The sequence below is a fragment of the Paracoccidioides brasiliensis genome (assembly GCF_000150735.1).
Source record: "Paracoccidioides brasiliensis Pb18 unplaced genomic scaffold supercont2.2, whole genome shotgun sequence".
In the NCBI taxonomy this organism is placed as follows: Eukaryota; Fungi; Ascomycota; class Eurotiomycetes; order Onygenales; family Ajellomycetaceae; genus Paracoccidioides; species Paracoccidioides brasiliensis.
This window is the reverse complement of record NW_011371359.1, coordinates 613279-631512: the sequence shown is the minus strand read 5'-3', so window position 1 is coordinate 631512 and position 18234 is coordinate 613279. Positions and strand designations below refer to the sequence as shown.

General features: G+C 45.9%; 5 protein-coding genes across 5 annotated transcripts; 3 read left to right on the top strand and 2 right to left on the bottom strand.

The window, feature by feature from the left end:
• Positions 1-752: 752 nt before the first annotated feature.
• On the top strand, positions 753-2592 carry PADG_01396 (uncharacterized protein; the record flags this gene model as incomplete). Its single annotated transcript, XM_010759134.1, has 3 exons — positions 753-1021; positions 1384-1774; positions 1864-2592. The coding sequence occupies 3 exons, from the start codon at positions 753-755 to the stop codon at positions 2590-2592; spliced, it is 1389 nt and encodes a 462-aa protein (XP_010757436.1).
• A 1493-nt stretch (positions 2593-4085) lies between these two features.
• PADG_01395 (uncharacterized protein) lies at positions 4086-5862 on the top strand (the record flags this gene model as incomplete). The annotated part of the gene is made up of 3 exons (XM_010759133.1): positions 4086-4292; positions 4423-5073; positions 5728-5862. 3 exons carry the CDS (start codon positions 4086-4088, stop codon positions 5860-5862), a joined length of 993 nt encoding a protein of 330 aa, XP_010757435.1.
• A 1071-nt stretch (positions 5863-6933) lies between these two features.
• Positions 6934-7923, bottom strand: PADG_01394 (uncharacterized protein; the record flags this gene model as incomplete). The annotated part of the gene is made up of 3 exons (XM_010758590.1): positions 6934-7085; positions 7178-7735; positions 7794-7923. The coding sequence occupies 3 exons, from the start codon at positions 7921-7923 to the stop codon at positions 6934-6936; spliced, it is 840 nt and encodes a 279-aa protein (XP_010756892.1).
• Positions 7924-11079: 3156 nt separating this feature from the next.
• On the top strand, positions 11080-12626 carry PADG_01393 (uncharacterized protein; the record flags this gene model as incomplete). The annotated part of the gene is made up of 2 exons (XM_010758589.1): positions 11080-11334; positions 12432-12626. The coding sequence occupies 2 exons, from the start codon at positions 11080-11082 to the stop codon at positions 12624-12626; spliced, it is 450 nt and encodes a 149-aa protein (XP_010756891.1).
• Positions 12627-13520: 894 nt separating this feature from the next.
• PADG_01391 (uncharacterized protein) lies at positions 13521-17397 on the bottom strand (the record flags this gene model as incomplete). The annotated part of the gene is made up of 3 exons (XM_010759132.1): positions 13521-16941; positions 17020-17093; positions 17182-17397. The coding sequence occupies 3 exons, from the start codon at positions 17395-17397 to the stop codon at positions 13521-13523; spliced, it is 3711 nt and encodes a 1236-aa protein (XP_010757434.1).
• Between the last annotated feature and the right edge of the window lie 837 nt (positions 17398-18234).

Below are 18234 nucleotides of genomic sequence, written 5' to 3'. Positions count from 1 at the left end.
AAGGTTCACCGACAATATTCTTTTGTGTGTGAATGAACCTCATCCTCAGTACATTGCGTCTCTCTGCCCACCCGTGAAAACGTAGCTCTAGCAGTTTCCTGAGCCATGACAGTCTGTCCTGCAATCATCCGGCTCCAAGTCTTAAAGGAGCTCCATGGTGCCTGACATCCAACCTTCTTCTTGCGCGTCTATCGAACACCCCCCACTTAAGTTTGAAGTTTCCACATCTCCACTATCCTAGCCAGATTTTACAGAAACAGTGATTGAATCCGTCCCTGTGAGCGGTACGTGTTCATCAATTATCTATCTTCTGCTTTCTCTCGTCCCTATGGTGTACAGTAGAAGCCTTGCCTATGATGGAACTTGCCTGACATGCGCTGGAGAATCTGAGATATTGCAGCATCTCTTTTGGCCCTTACACTGACACATCCTTTCCTAGACACCTAGACACACCTAGTCTGTGTTTGCTTTTACCATCCCCGCCTCTCACGACAGGAACTTGATTGGCGTGTCAAAAACAACCGTCAATTTATCTAAAGACCGTCCAAATTAAGCAAGGAAGAGAAATAACACTTCAACCGTGGTTGGGTGTGGAGTATTGGGATTAGTTTTGCCTATCTACGAGTTTTTCTACCTGCTCTGGAATTCCATATTGTCACTGAATATCACCCGCCTACAAATCCCCTTGTTGTTATATCGACACAAATACCTGCTGTAACAAGTGTTTCCCGGTTTTCGATATCCGGTTTGAAATGTCCGAGTCGATATCCCCAACCACCTCGCCGGGCACTGGTTTGCAAGCCTTGGGATCTGATGACACTGTGCAATCCCACCAAGGCGATTCCAGTGCTTCTACTTCGGATGGGTCGAGTGCCGTGGCGGCTGAGATTCTCCGTCGACGGTCGATCCAGTTCAACGTTCCAACTGCTACCGCCGAGTTATCAAGAAAACGGGCAGAGAGCACGAGAAGTTTGACCCACCGCGGTAGTCTCGGCAGAATCCCCTCCCCTCCCCCGCCCAGGTCAGTTTCATCTCTTGGTTACTTGTCAATTTTTGGGTTTCCTTTCGCCATTCTTTCTCTACTTTCTCTCCACATGGTGTGCTATTTCATTTTCTCCCTGTGGCTTATGAGCTGTTGCTGGGCTGAGTTTTAACTCAACACCACGCATCATAATTCGCTTATGTCTCAAGCCTGCCCCACCACCTGTGAACCAACCTGTGGCTGCGCCTCTTTCAAATATCCTGCAAGACACTGCAGAAATGGTCTCAAATCACCCTTCACAAATTACACAATAATAACTGCAGCATGCATTATCGATCCCACTCAGACAGCCATTGTCAATACCATTCGAACATTACACTAACAGCTTCTCTCGATTCCAGTGCCTACAATCGCGGCGTCTCCTTCGACACCTTCGACAACCGTGACGCCACTGATTTCTCATTAACGCTCAATTACAAACACAAAGACTATCAGGCCACCCGGCGCAGTCGAACTTTTCTTTGCGGTACTGATCAGAACGAATATTCCGACTTTGCACTCGAATGGCTGATTGATGAACTTGTCGACGATGGGGATGAGATTGTCTGTTTACGGGTCGTTGAGAAAGACTCGAAGATTGCTAGTGATGCAAGCGTTGAGGAGAGGAAGTATAGACAGGAGGCACAAAAGTTGCTTGATCAAGTGATTGCCAAGAATAGCCAGGACGAGAAAGCTATTAGCTTGGTTATGGAGTTGGCTGTTGGCAAAGTACAGGAGATTATACAACGAATGGTATGGGTCCCATTGTTTACCGTTTTTTTTTTATTATCTCTCTGCTTTCTCCTTTGGGATCCGTTTCTGATCTTCATACTATATCCAAGATCCAAATCTATGAGCCCTCCGTGCTTATCGTTGGAACCCGTGGACGCAGTCTAGGTGGTATGCAAGTCCTCCTCCCTGGCTCGGTCTCAAAATACTGTCTCCAACAATCTCCCATCCCCGTCATCGTCGTTCGCCCCACCGCGAAACGCGAGAAGAAGAAACAAAAGCGTCTTGCGAATCCCTCACGACAACGCTATAACCACCTCCTCCGTCTGGGCGACATGAAAAGCGGTCGTGTATTCGACACATCTCACAGCGCTAACAATAGCGTGATGAAGTTACCAGAGGAGGGTGCTCAGGCTGCTGGAACGCGCCCTGATGGGGAACAAGAATATCGAAACCATCACCTATCGTTTTCGAAGGATACGGCGTTGACGAAGAGTACTGATGACGTCGATGATGATGATGAGGGGAGGAGTGAGAGTCGACGGAGTTCCAGTGTCCTTGATTCGAAAGTATCTGGATCTGGATCTGAATTGTCTCCTGGAATGACGGAGGCGGGTATGCGGGATATTGAGAGTCCTGCTGTTACTGATGGCGAGAACGAAGACGACCGTGAACATGAGCATGGACATGATGATGATGGTGGTGCTCTGGAACGGGAACGGACGGCGCATGATTCGACGCCAACTCCTCCTGATGGGCGTCGTTCCGAGGATGCGAATGCGAATGTGCAAGCACCCAAGACTCCTCTTGCTCCCATTACTAATGTCAATGTGAGGGAATAGTCGCCGAATGTTGACGAGCCGCACTGATGTGTGATGATATACGAACGTTTTGTTCGTTCGTTCTTACGCATGGGAAGGGCGTGGATTGATTTGTTGATTTTTCGATGGGGGTATATCAATAGACTATTAATTAAGCTGGTTGTGGTCTCGTTTTTCTTTGTATATCGAATTGTGGATTGGATTCGGGAAGTCTGGGTGTACTCTCCTTTCAGTTGTTGCTTTTATACGCCCTTGCTCCGTTTTTCCCCCCTTGGGAGTTGTTTATTCTTTATCGTTTCTTCTTTTAACTTTCCCCGTTTCTCCGCTAATCGGATTAAGGATGCCGTTTTTGGACTCCCAATCCAGCATTGTTTGCTCAACCCTACTCGTAATTCCCCTACAGCAAAATTTAAAACCTTTGATACCTCGAAGATTGAAAAGAGAAATACTTTTTTTCTCTTCATCTTTTTGTATATATATATATATATATAATTACCATTTTGAGTCCGTCTTATTTGACGGACATGTTGTTTTGCCTGTCTTTGCTCATCTGTGAGGATACGGAAAAGTAATAATACATACTTTAAAAACAAACCTTTCCTCCCCATCTAAATGAGGTTTATTTCACTTAAACAGAAACACTACGGAGTCCATGGTTAACAACATTATCCTGCATGCATGTAAAACTTACAATGTGAAGTTGAACTAGAGCCAGAGAAAAGAGCCATGAGGCTGCCTGACAATTTGCTGTAATTATGGAGCCAAATTTTGCTGTTCGATTGGTCTAACCCGAACAGGCATGGTTTGAGATTCCAACGGCTGCAAGATTGAACCTTAAATAGCTCCACGTGACAATAGTTTTTGATATCCGCTAATTAGTCCCAAACAGGTTACTGCACGCAGAATAAGCTTTATCTTCGGTCCCCAACCAGCAATCAACAACCGACGACGACGACAACGACGACGACAATTGATCTCAACTGCCTAACCAGCACTCCTCATTTTATCGATTTAAACCCTGTTATATGTGTGTCAAATACCCTCCGTAATCATTTTAGCTGTCTTTCTTCTATCAATCCTTTGCCCGCTATCTCGCTAGGTTAACATCGAAGCTCTATCAGCGTAGCTCAAGCTACCATCGTCTCGAGCTCCCGGTAGTTATATTGGTCTGCTAGATCCTCTGAAGCGTCAATCTTCTCATATATTTTGATCTATCTTTATATATTCAGCATCGTTATATGTCCCCACCATACTCTCCGTGACTGGCGTTATATCGTGCTATCTAGCAGTGAACTTTACCGAAGGTGATCGACCACTTTGCCTTTATTCACTTGAGATTTCCCACTGAGCGACTGCAACTGTTTGAATTACATTCTGTATCCACAACTCCGTTTCTACCCCCGTTTGAACAGCTGTTGTATATTCTTCTTCTTGCAATCCATACATACCCTAAATACTCACACATTATGGTCACCCGCGTCTATGAATTTGTTTAAAAATCCAATCATAACGACATGGACGTACACCCTGTGGCTAGTGGCAATGGCGCTATAGCTGGACCTTCGTCAGGCACCCTTCCTACGGGAGTCTCTGCTAGCGGTGCTGGCACCGGTTGTGATCAGCAAGAGGAGAAACCCTCGTTATTCTCGTCAGATGAAAACTGGGATTCGGAAAGGAAACTAGTGACCGCTTTATCGATGTTGCAACAAATGGAAGCTAAGGTCTGTAATCCTTTTCCGACAATCCATCCGTTAAACATCTCTATTCGTATGATATTTGTGTGCTTGTTTCAGGCCTATTTGAAGGAGATATCAGAAACTGGGAGCCAAAATGCGTACTAACACTCCTCAGATCCACGCTCTTCGAACCCTTGTCCCGACCCGCTTGCTCTCCCCCTTAATACCTATTGCGAATCCCGATTCACGAACGCCAATACCGAAATCTCCGCTAGATATGTTTGAGGAGCTCTCCCGAACGGCTCGCAATGGAGTGGCTGAAGTGGAGAACTTCAGGTCTGAATGGCAGAACCCGGATATGAAGGCCATCTGGGATCGAATAGACCTGAAGCTAGTTGAAAGCGGAGGTGACTACCCGCCAACGACAGGGATGTGGGATCGGGACTATGAGAATATCTTGAAAAATCTGGATAGGGAAGAGACTATGGAGAAGGAGCAGAAGAGGCGGCTGGAGGAAGAGGAGGAAAAGGTCAGAGCGGCGTCTAGTGAAAGTGGATGGAAAGACGTCATTGAGGAGTACAAGAAAAGTGATATTCCGATATCCATTAACGTTCCGCGACTTGCCGATAATGTTGGTCGCTTCTCCGTCACGATCAAGAAAATTTCATTGCAATTTTGTATCCTTCAAGGACCGTGCTACGATAGCAAGAGCCCCAGGGAATGGCAAGTGATGATCGTACCTCGAGGGAACGCAACCAAGATGGAAACGGAGATATTGGACTGTATCAAATTGAGAGACAGGAAATGGGACCTCCGGTATCTTCTGGTAAGTGTTCCCATACCTCTATCTTCTTTTGCTTGATTTAAGACTAGCTATTTTAATTCCCAGAATTCAGGCTAAATATAACTCTACTTATGTTAGGATATGCTCTGCTCCTATACGGACGTCAAAAGAACAAGGTGCATAAGCTGCAACCAACTAACTGATATCAACGCTCAACTGCCAACATTCCGAAAACCATCGCTGATCAAATCAACCAACAACAAAACAAACATCATCTGGAACTCATATCATCCAGGTTGTCTCTAATTCACAAAAGCACGTCTCCCATATTCTTTCCACATGACTCAGTTCCTTCTCCCAACCTTTCCAACTTTCCATCAAGCAAAAGGCACCATCACGGCTCGTCAAGCAAGTACTCCAAGCCATCGACATCCCTAAAACTCCACGGAGTCTTTTTTAAGATGCCCTTCCGGATCATCGAAATTACGATACCTAACGCCCCCCCCACGTCCGCGCATTCGAAGCCCCAAACCTCCTCGTTCTAAAGTCATATCTCTTTTCCGGGTCCCTTCGCGCCAATACAGCAAGCACCCACAAGGGAAGCGGCATGGTATCCGCAACGTTCCCCCCTGGTTCCACTCACTCGTCTCCCCCCCCCCCCCCCTACCAGTTCACACTGGTGGGTTTCTCCCATAGACTGTTGGGGTTGTAGGGGAGGGTGCCAATGGTTATGTCTGGGCCTTTGTTGGAGAGGACTTCCTCGTACCGGCGGCCAGGTGGCCATCGTGCTGGGTTGCCGGGTTGGGGGTCTCTGGGCCAGATCCAGGCTAGGGTTTGTTATCTTGAGTGGAGTGGGTTTTGCTGCGGGTGGTTGTGTGGGTGTTTCATTTTTTCAGTTGCTTTGTTGTGGAAACACGGGTGATTGGGGAGGTTGTATCTCTACTTTTTGTATTTTAGACGTCTTTGTGTTGTTCTTTGGTATCCATTTATTTTTATTTATTTTTCTTTTTAGGCTTTGGGTTCGATAGGGATAGAGACACCTCTCTGCTCTTCCTTTCTCTGTTTTTCTTACTGAGGGAACGCCCCTTTAATAGAGAGAGGAGTCATTCGCAGTCTTATCAATTTGTTTGCTCGGAGAGCTGGCATTGGTGCTATAGCACGGATTTGCTATATCATAGATTTGAGGATGATAACATGTGTTGTCCTTCATTCTGTGTTTAACATCGAAGCCTCAAGTGTGAAGTTCGACAAACAGGGGTAAATTGTGTAAGCGAAATATCTTCATGCTCTTCGCCAGAGTGAGAGAAGAACTGAATTTCTTGCTGATTTTCAAAGTCCTAAGTGAAAATGCAAGTATAAGAAAGAAGACGGACTTTAGAAACAAAGGATGAATTATCAATTAAACAGACGAATAAATATCATAAAATACAATCATAAAAGAGAGGAAAACTGTATGACACAAGAAGGAAAATAAATGGGAAAACCAAAGCACCTGCCTTCATGCCGCACATTTTCTGCATTCTTGATAAAGAACCAAAATATCCATGCTAAGCTCCAATAACGAAATGAAAACAAAAATCATATTCGCACAAAGGCAGTACACTCTCAAAAATAGCAATGCCCAGTACAAATCACATCATCGTAAGGGAAAAACTAAGGGAAACAGTATATCGACAGCAGGAATGAAACTGAGAACATGGGAACACGGGAACAAGACACCAATAGATGAGATACAGCAATATCTATATGCCTGAAAGGGTTAATGTTGATTAAAGCTTTACTATTGAAAAATTTGGGATGACAGAGATGGGAGATGATGTAAATAGAAGGATGAGACAAGAAGAGATCTGTAAGTTTTCCAAGACAAGCGAAGAGATGGAGAACAGAGAGAAAGCATCAAGGCTAGGCCAGCAACCCAATACCCGTAACGAACCACGTAAACGACAGAACTGTAATCATGGCCATGCCAAACATAAACTTCAGAGCTTGACGGTCCATGTCTGACATGGCTGCGTTGCAAGTGGAACACACGGAATCTAGAAGATGTTGGGGACCTGTTAGCAAGCAAGCAAGCAATCGATGCAACCGAAGTTATACGTGTGTTCAAACAACTAAACTACCAAGGGATTGGGAATTGAGCACATACCAGTCTGTGGAGAATACATTCCGAAGGAAAACTGGTTAAAGAAGGTTAGAAGGCCAGGCCGAGGTGGGTCTGTTGGACTCTTGGACATGTCATAGACGAGAAGCGTGTATTTTTCGGTTAATAGAGGCACGTCTTGTGTATTGTAGATACTCGTGTCCCAGCTAACCTCTGCGGTTGGGTCAACAGTCATATTCGAAGTGATTGTGTATGTGTGAGAATTTTTGCTGCAAAAGGCAGCCACTATAAGCGCAGACGGTGTGATAATTAGAGACGTGTAATTCCACTTAAATGTCGCCGTGGTTCCGATTTTGATATAAGTTGGCCCATCAGTTATTGCTGGTTGAACCACCATAATACCGCCTGGGGGTGCATCGAAGGGGATATCTGTGGTTTTAGGCTCTGAGGTTGTTTCCGTATTGGTATCGGTTTCTGTGGACCCGGTGGTTCTTCTATCGCTATTGTCACCAGTGGTGCTTTCTGTTGAATCCGCAGTTCTTGTTGGTGCATCGGTGATGGTAGAATCCTCTGTTCTTGTTGGCTCATTCGATGCAGTGTTTTCTGGGAGCCATTAGAACGGCCTGACTTCTAACGATGGGAGACAGGATTTAAAACTCACCTCCATCTTGCCGTCGTGCAAAAGCAACTGGATGTAGTACGTCGATAGGGTCATTCCCGAACGAGGGTCTCACATACAAAATTAACAAAAGCAATGAACAAACGAGGAAGACATGGCTGAATGGCCGCATGTTGAACGAACGACTCCGATTCCTTCTGGAGTGGAGAATTCCACTTCAACAGTGCAGATCAAAAAAAAAAAAAATATGACCCACACAGCCTTTCCAATCCCCCAAATAACATCCAAAAGGCAAAGTGCGAAATTCTGGATTTTCCGAAACAAAAGATATACGCTATCCCAGGAAGAAGTTATAAACTGTTATCCCTCTTAAGGAGAACGATATCGACCCCTTCTGGAACCTGACAGATCAGGAATTCAAATTCCCCACAATATCCTTCCTTAAAACCAAAAAGAGATCCGTTTCAAAACTCAACGGCCGGGCTTCGACTTAAATCCCAGGCTAAAACTTGTGGTGGACGTGTGCGTTTGATTATTGTGGAAATGTCGTCTTTGGTGGAGTTTTAGTGAGACCCGATAGCCGAAGGAGGAGTTGGTAAGGGATGGTAATAATAAAAGTCTTCCAAAATTCTTCCAAAGAGAGAAAGAAGAAAAACTCCTGGGAAACGATGAAGCGAAGGTTGTTGCAATGCTAAAAACAGCCGCCTCGAAAGGAAGTATCCAATGGCCCACTTGAAGGGAGAAGAGGGTGACAAAGAGGCGGTTGAAGAGAAGGAAGATAGCGATCGACGGCGATATCAAACAGTAACAGAGAAAGGGAGGGAGAGAAAGAAATGAGACAGCAGCGATGCCTGTGATGATGACAGCGAAGTTGGGAAGAAGAGCAGATGAAAATGAAGAAGATGAGGAATTGTTGTTGTTGGTTGATGATCAGGACAAGGCCCAAATGTCTTGAAACAGAAAACACGTGACTCTCAGGCAAGACACACTAAACAAAAGGCTAAATAAACTAGGGCATTTCGGGGGCCTCAAAGCTGCATCGCCTCAAATCTCATCGCTCTCTTGTCTGTCAAACAAATCCTGTAGGACGGGAGTAACAGTGACATTCCCTCCATTTTCATCACTGCCAAGCTGTGTGGAGTTGAAATACAAGCTGCTGAAGCCTCAGATTTACATGCATCTTTGTTGTGTACTTCTTAAAGCATCCAGTATTTTCCCCTGATCTTAGATGAAGATTCATTGGTCTGTTGGCTCTTTGGTCCCATGGACATCTTATTCTAACTTCAAAATCAAGATTTATTAACCCGGCCAATTATACTGTCCATCTCGTTCCAACCTTTGTTAGAAGCTCTCGCTAGCTAGCAGTTGCTCAGCCAGCTAAATGGGCGCTTGACTTGACACTGCTCGCTATGAACAGAAATCAAAATTCCACATACTTAAATTCGGGTTTCCTAGTTATCCCGTCGTTGTTGGTTGAGATCTATGAGCATTTCGCCAACGTTACAGCGTTTTCAGGTCGGATTGGTTGAGTAACATTTTTTTGCGGGATTTACGGGATGGAGTGTACATGTTTTTTTAAGTACCCCCCCCCCACGTTTGCAGTATAGGAGATTGGGTTTTCGCCTCGAGTCAATGTGAATCAACGACATGACAGAGACAGATTGCCTTCTGCTCTTCCCCTTATTTACTTTATATACAGTAATATTAATGCTCAACACTCAACGCTCTGACAGCTAACAAATAACCTAAAAATGAGCCTCTCAAACAACACCCTCTCCGTCTTTTACGCATTCGAGTTCACCAATCCAGCGCGAGTGATAATCAGAACACCAGTAGCGCAACAAAGAATATCAAGGTCTGACAGCTACCTCTAACGCATATACCGGGTTTACGCGATACTTTCCATTTTCAGTTTGATTTTCGTGCAGGTCGATGGAAGCATGGAATAGTTCTTGTCGATGAATAACTGAGGCTGGTTATGCCACCATTGGCAATCTGTACACGTTACATCAGTCAATCGAAGATCCATAAGTAATACTAACGAAAATGGGGTCAGGATTACCAATCCATACATCGAAGGGATAATCTTTACATTTCAAATATCCGTCTTGAAACGAAAAAACCTCCTATCCTGGGTGCAGGAATGACAGCCGCGTTGCTCCATCCTGAACAGGATTTATCTCGGATTAACGTTCTACCTGTGTTCAAACAAATAAGGATGGGGGCAAGAAGGGGGAAAGCAAGGCAAAATGTTGAAATATACTCTGATTTGGCATTATAAAAACACCCAAACCCCAGGCATCCTTCCCATCGAGTATGAATCGTTGTGACTCCGAATCATAGCCGTACCAGCTCTCCACAGCCTTTGACTGCCGTGAACGAAAACCAAACCATAAAACATTCCAACAATCCACGCCAGCCACGTACAAGTTGTTGAATGTTGGGTGAAGATAGGTTCCGGCCTCCAGGTAGTAGAACGGCTTATGGGGCGTGGGCTTGCCATTGGCTGGTTGTGTAGATTCGCTCTACCGAAACGTCAGGACTCAAATTTCAACGGGATGCAGCAATTGCCTGCCCGGCGGTGTGGCCGAGGAGCAAGGTGAGGATAAGAGAACGTATATTCTTATTACGACGCTTATTGCCTGGTTATTAGGTCCATTTTTCACTGAAATATGCGATCACAATTCGAAAGCTTCTCTATAGATTTTAAATGGATGAAGATTGAGAAATACATGGGAAAATCCAAGGGGAATAAATACCCCCAAGGTCCAGAATTTTTACCACGCCTGGCCCCTCCTCCCATGCCAAAAGGCCATTTCTATGTCTCCTACCTCCCCAACCCTCCTGAGTCGAATTCTCTTGGGTTCAAAAGATTTTTTTTCCCCCTCCTTCCCCAGGCCTTTCTGCCATGAAAAGACTAGGCTTTCCTCTCATTCGGATGTGGCGGCAAAAATGATCATTAACAGCTATACGGATGCAACGAAAATCGCTGGAACCACCGCCCCAGGTACCCAGGTACGTTTTTGAATGACCGATACGTTCTCCGAGGATGGGTCAGAGTCGGTTTTCTGCTCAGAGTATGATTTGTCAACTCCCTAAACTCTACTTGTTATTGCAATTACCTGGACGCATAGCCCTTGAAGCCTTTGGATTGCGGTTAAACTAAGTTTGGAGGCGGAGAGGTACCAGGAGTTTAGCGCCAGTTAACTTTTGGGCAGAAGCCCCGAGTTCCACTCGGCCCAAGAGCTCCACTCGCAGGGAGCAAAGGGCCACTGGAGGAACGGGCATTATATATCACGTGATCACAATAGATATCTCCGGAGGCCGGATGCAGTTCGGGATATTAGGTGAGGTCGGCAAGCTGGAGTTGGCAAGGAATCCAATATTGAAAGAAATATTGTATTCAAGAACAACAAGGCAGTATCCTCTTGAGAGAATAGAAACAAGCCTTAAAACATTATCATCTTACTTGAACCATAAGGAATCCTTAGGGACTAGTAGCCAGTCACGGAATCTATCCAACACTTATATAAGCCCAATTGGAGACCGAAATGCCATGGCAAGGCTTTATGCTATTCCCAACGTTCGTTTTGCCTTTCGGATGCGGTCCTTAATGCCTGCTGTCGTGTCTTCTATATGCATATGTGGAAACAAAGACTCTACAATGGTGGCAAATTCAATTGTCCACGAACAGCAAAGATTTCTTCGGACAGGTTTTCAACTAGATATATGAGATCTTCCAAGTTTCCCTTTTCCCTGCGAAGCATGGATATATAATGAGGCAAGCTTGCTGCTAGTGATGCTAAATATCAAGGATAGGAAGTGATATCTTCCCCCGGCGTGTCTGGACCCTTCTGTCATGTATCAGGCATCAATTCCTTTCCCCTAGGATTAACCCAACGTTTTAGCCCCCAAATACATCAGAATCCTAGGTTTACTTTCTTATTAACTGGGATTGACGCGTCTAGACGATTCATTCTTCACTACCTGAAAATCCATCCACGCCGTTCAAGCCTGGCACTACATGAGCTTGGAGCGCCTGATGACGCCTTTTTGAACCCCTAAGTAGGCGCAATGCTCACCAAGCTACTCCGTACAGCGTCAAGTTTTACAATGTTTTAGATGATGTTTGTCCTAAGCGCGAGTACCAACTCATTACGATCGAAAAAGGCCCAGAGTTGGATTTCAGCCAAAAAAAGGCGGAAGCGTTTGGAAAATAAGGCGAATTTGTCTTTGTGTAGTTCTTGCTTTCGCATAAGAGAATCTGCTACCATTCAAGAGATTCTGCTTGCTGGTTGCATGGCAGTATGAAAAATGTCTCTTATATTCAGCACTAGCTCGACGGTGTTGCAGAGGGTATATGAAACTGTGGTAGCAGTAGAGGGGAAAGGGGAGAACATAAGGGGCTGGTTGTTCCGGGGTCTGCAGCCTTCTGGAATCTAGCGGAACTCCTACTGGGAGTTCTCTGAGAGGAATTCAGAACCTCGGGCGATCCGTAACTCCGGTTATTCAACGCCACGAGAGAGAAGTCAACATATCACCTGTATGTGGTAGAGAATAGAAAAAAAGAAACGTATTAGGGACGTGTCGGACCGGTCCTTGCACCGTAATACTTCGGTGCTGATATTCCAACCGGGCAACAGCAGATATCTGCCTGTTCAGGTATTTTGATTAGTTTAGGTTTTTCGCGAGCTGCATCACCATCACTCGGCAAGGTGTCACCTGGCAAACCCAAGAACCGTCAATATAATCGGGTTTGGAGCCTTGCGGTTACTGCTGCCATTGGATGAGGGGGACATGGATGGCCTGACAGGCCTGCCACAGCAGGATCAGGCTCCATGCCAGGAGGAGCAAAAATGGTCGGGTCCCGGGTAAAAGAGATATTGAATACTGAACATTTTATCATATTGTCAGGGTGCTGTTAGTGAGGCGGGGGGGGAAAAGGTTTAAGGCTAATAAATAAGGTTAAGGTTAGTTATAGGTTAGGGTTAGTTAAGGATAAGGGTCTGGAATAAGATAAAATCCACTTGCCATCAAGGAGCATAGAGATGTGTGTGAGATATGTGTGTAATGTAGTTTGAATTGGGGTTGTTCATAAACCACGTTCAACTGAAGTGCTGGGCCCACTGCTCCTTCAGCCCCCGCGCACTTAGGTTGAGAAGCCTGGAGATTCCGAACGGTAGGTTGTCATTTCGATATATATTTATTATGGAATTGCGAAATACTGCTGATAGCCATAACTACCTCCCCGGAACACTGTACCACTAATTAACTATTTGCGGTTAAATGAAGCCGGATCATATTTGACTGGGTAAAATCGGGTCAAAAGAAGTTCGAAGGGAATGGCATGACTTTACATCAACTGATATGCGCTGGGCATGTACAAAGGAAGTTAGCTTCAGTAGAATGCACCCCCTGTACGCGGGAAATGCCGGTCGGTTTCCTTTTCCTGCAATATACAAAACCCTGATTTATCATCATGATCATTGTGACAATCATCTACACCTATCTAAACACGAGGTGGCAGGATTGAGTCAAAGGTATGATATTATCCAAAATGGCAGAACCCAGGGCACCAAGAAGAGATATTAGGACGAGAATATAAAAATTATAAAAAAATAAAAAATAAAAATAAAAATAAAATAAAAGAAGGGTGGGGAAGAGGAAACCTCGAAGGGCCCAGCCACGTATCCCTGGTAGAGTTTCAAAATTGGCCCTCCCAATCCAACAATCCTCCAATGGGAGATACCGAGGACAAAGAAAAATCCCTCACGCAGCATACTCCGGACGAAGCACCCATTTCCCCCTTGCCCGCCCCCCCGTCTTCTCCAAAACAGCAATAGTCCGCAACATCTCCTTGAACTCCATCGTAGCCCGCGGCGAGTCGCAGAACCGATTAAAATGATCAATGAGGTTCTGCGTATGCACAGATCCGCCATGCGCCAGGATATAATCACGGATCATTTTTAGAAAGTCCTTGCCTCGCTGAGTAGCAAGCGCAGGAGTCCCTGATCGTGGGGTGCTGGTACAGGATACATTGCTACTACTGCCGCTGCCGCTGCCGACTGTAAGTGTACGGCTTGTGAGGTTAGCAAGGAGGCTGGCGGAGGATGGACCCCCTGTGGCTCGACGGATGGTGCTGCCTCCACCCCCAAATGAATGAGAGGATGTGGCCGTCTCACGTCGCTGCAGAGTACTTTCCGGCCTACCTGCAACCCCAAACTGGCCTGTCCATGTCGGCATGCCCACAGGGATAGATTTTGCAAGTTCGCCAGCCTTGAGAAGTTCCTTGGCAGCTTCGGCAGCTACCTTTTTGGCTTCCGCCTCGATAATTTTAGGGTCTGCTTTTACAATGCGTTTACCATTGACGATCTGCTCGTGTTCAAGCGCGGAGTGAACGCCGGAACGGGCGAAGATGCCTTCCATTAACCGAGCTTCTGAGTTTGGAGCTGCTGTGCTCTTCGTCTCGGACGCGGTAGGCGTCTCAGATGGACATTGGAAGGGTTCAAGAGCAGCGACGCCCGTGACGTGACTGATCTTATTTTGTTCTTCTTGATCTGCCACTGTACTTTCACCGGCTGCGGGATTATCCGTTGTTCCATGCTTCGCCGATTCTTGAAACTTCACCTCAGCCTCTTTGAATAACTCACTTGTTTCTGTTGGACCGTCGTTCCCAAGGGTAAATAAATCGTGCAAATCACTCATTTGGAAAGTTTGGCGCTGCTTTGGATCCCTCAGAATCTTATTGGTTAAGAACTGCTTGAATATTTGGCGGTGGTATATTTTCTCCTCAATGGTTCCCGCTGTCATAAGTCTATAAATAGTTACCTCCCGCTTCTGACCCAATCTCCACGCTCTCTCGCGAGCTTGAACATCCGTTGAAGGGTTCCAATCTGGGTCATAAATGATAACACGGTCCGCACCCGTTAAATTGACACCCAGACCACCAACTTTAGTAGTTAGAAGGAAAATATGGATTTCTGGGTTATTATTAAACTCATCAACCAAACTTTGACGGAGTTTAATTGGAGTATTCCCGTCCATCCTTTGATATTTGAACCCTGTCATCGATTTGATGAACCGTTCAAGAATATCCAGCATAATTCGATGCTGAGCAAAAAGGAGAGATTTATGACCCGTCTCCTTCCATAATTCCAGAAGGGCCTTAACGACTTGCATTTTCCCAGACTTGGCCGCGCTTCCGTAATTGTATCCTGGTTTCGTAGAGAGCGTCTTGTGTTCTGGAAGATCCGGGTGGTTGCAAATTTTGCGAAGCATGTCGATGCCATATAATGCTTCCCGACGACCCCTGAGGATCGATGACATCTCATTAGATCCCAAAAACGCCTGGTAAGCGGATCTCTGTATCTTCGTGAGTTTACAGAAGAGAACCTGTTCGCTCTTCTTAGGAAGGTCCGCAGCAACATCGATTTTAAATCGCTGAAGAAGGTAAGGACTGATGGCATCTTTCAGCGTCTCTGCACACTTGGCAGCGGTTTGAACCTGTAGATTTGACGCATTCGCGTAGCCCCCCTGACGGATTGGGAATTCAAACTGGTTGCGAAAATTGACTAAGGTCCCCAGTCTCATGGGGAATACAAAGTCAAATAGCGACCAAAGTTCGGTCAGATTGTTTTGCATGGGGGTTCCGGAGAGGATCAGACGGTGTGCAGTTCGTAATTCTTTGCAGTGGATTGTAATTGCTGTATCTGGATTTCGGATCTTGTGTCCTTCGTCCAGGATGGAACAGCCCCAGTCAACTGGAATTAACAAGGACGAGTAAGTTTGCAGGCCAGAGTAAGTGGTCACTAGTACATGGCCTTTGGCTAGGACTCGATCTAAAATCTTTTTGGCGGCCTTTTGCTCCTTTGTGGCTCTGCGTGGTTGGTCAGGGTCCCATATCTGTGATTCCAGCCGGGCATCTGCATAGCTCTCGCTTCGTAGGTTTATCATCCCACTCCCCGAAGTGTGTAAAATGGAAACTCGGAATGGAGCCCACCAGCGATGGAATTCATTTACCCACTGTTTCATGACAGTCGGAGGACAAACGACAATTATAGGTTTGGTCAATTTCTTGCTATAGTGTAACCCAGCCAGGAAGGCGATGACCTGGATAGTTTTGCCAAGACCCATCTCGTCACCTATTATACCCCCTACTTTTTGTTGGTAGAGTTCCCAGAGCCATTGAACACCTGTCTTTTGGTAGTCAAATAAGTAAGGGTAGATATCTCCAGGGACACGATAACCACCATTGAGTTCTGTATCGGGGACCTTGGGATGAGGTAGAAACCATTCCTCTTCATCATTTTCTTCTGCAGGAGCAACAATCTCCCCAGTGACTCCCGCATCGTTATCATTCTGGCTTCGTTTGCGCGCAGCTGACCTCCTATACACCCAATCTTCCAGTCGAGATTGATAGACCCTCTCATCACCATCATCCACGCCCTTGAAGACCTCCACAACTGCATTGCCGCTCTTCTTATCAATTTTCTTACGCCGTTTCTTTCTTAACTTCCCTTGAGATGAATCAGAGGCAAAGTTCGATTCACCTGATGAGCTTTCTTCTTCAGAAGGGACAAATGCACCGGAGTCAATGTAATCCGCATCGGATGCAGGCGTTGACAGTTTAGATGGCGAAGGGTGAGTTGCACTCGACCCACTTCGGACCTGGCCCCCAGTGGACAGACGGGAATGGGATTCCACCTTCCGGCGTTTGTGCGGGCGCGAGACAGACGTCTCAACGGAATCACTGGCACTCGCCTCATCATAATCAAAGCCGGGAAGAAGTAGATGGCGATGAGATGGTTCAGGACGCGACGCAGATTCCTGAAGCGCCAATTCCTCCTCTCGCTCCTCTTCCGCATCGATCAATGCAACCTGTAATGTTGTCGCTGTGGATCCACAAGTAGTTCCCGCTCCCAACTTCGAGAAGGGCGTAATTTTGCCAGTCCGTATCAGGTAATCCCTTCGCGACTCGTTTGGTAGCCTCCCTGACCTGGACGTTTGGACAGCCTCCTCGACTCCTTGGTGCCTCTCATCGATACGTTGCTGAATCTGGGCGAGGTCGACATCGAGAGTCGACATTCGCGACTCCAGATTCTGTATCTCTGCTTCTATCCGGACGCGAGCTGCCGTGCCTACAGGTTGGGAAAGCCTTTGGTGCAATCTCAAGATCTGCGATTCAAGCTTCCTAGAAGGTAGGAAAATCGTCAGTTGTGGTTCCCTCAGTTTTGGGACAGAGCAGAGTGGGTGGATTTATTTCTCATACGATTTCTCTACTATTGTACGTTCCAGTCGTCTATGGTCTCTTTCATCAGCTTGCTCAAGAAGGAGTTTGTCGGCCTAGTTCAATATTCCCCACAGGTAAGAACGACGAATCTGATAGATAGAGAATTTGATAGATGTTAGGTAACATGAAGAGAGTACGCACCTGGAGGCCAATATCTCTTTCCAGGTCATCTTGACCTCGTACAGTAGCTTGTAACTCTCGCAATCGACTTGATTCCGTGTCTGCTACGGCAGCTGATTGCGAAGTAGCAGGGATGTGCTGTTCTGATGCATCCTTCTGTACATCATTCTGACCAGTTGACTCCTCTGCTGTGGCCTGATCCACTTCCGAAGTCTCTGCATTCTGATTTCCATCCATTCTTATGATATCCGTCCACCTCCCTCAAATGTGAGAGGATAGGCTATGAGTTCAGGGGCTTAGCCCGAGAAGGCATCTGTACAATACTTGGCGAAGATTCAGAAATGAAACGGGGGTTGATTTCTCAGCCATAGAGACCAGCTAGTTGAGCAAGGCCAACAATAGGGTATATTACCAAGGCAATAGCTATGAATACTTCGAAGGAGAAAGTGACGATATATCAAAGCACTGTCCTGGATAATCGTCCAGCCCGTTGTCTGGAGAGGATACTAGGCATCCAACACGCAGTTGGCATCTCAATGTTGAGGATAAGAGTGAGAGGTACACCCATATATCAGCCACTTATATGACTCGGTTACTATCAACAAATAACCACCTTGAAACGCTGCACTGACTGCATTGTTTATGTCTTGGAGCGCATTTGTCGTCGTCACCCTCGTTTCTTTTTCTTTTTCTTTTTTTTTTTTTTTCTTTCTCGTATTGTAGAAGGATGATTCGATTCCAAGAGAGCCGCAACTTGATGCCAAGACATGCCAAGACAATGAGTAATACGGATTCGCACGGCTAATAGTTGATCCAGATCCGAACTATTTACCCATTCTTCAGACAAACCTTGGAAGATACAGATGTATGACACAATGAGTATGCCTTGAGGTGATCACCTGAAGCCAAAGAATAACATCATTCAGGTAGGCTTAAAGACAAAAACTACAACTTTTACTTACATATACCTGATCAGCATTTGATCAGCATCACGCGATGAGACAGTCATTTTGTTCACACGTCCCGAGCCCGTCTCATTAGAAATCTTAAGCTCCAAACAGCAACAATCTATGG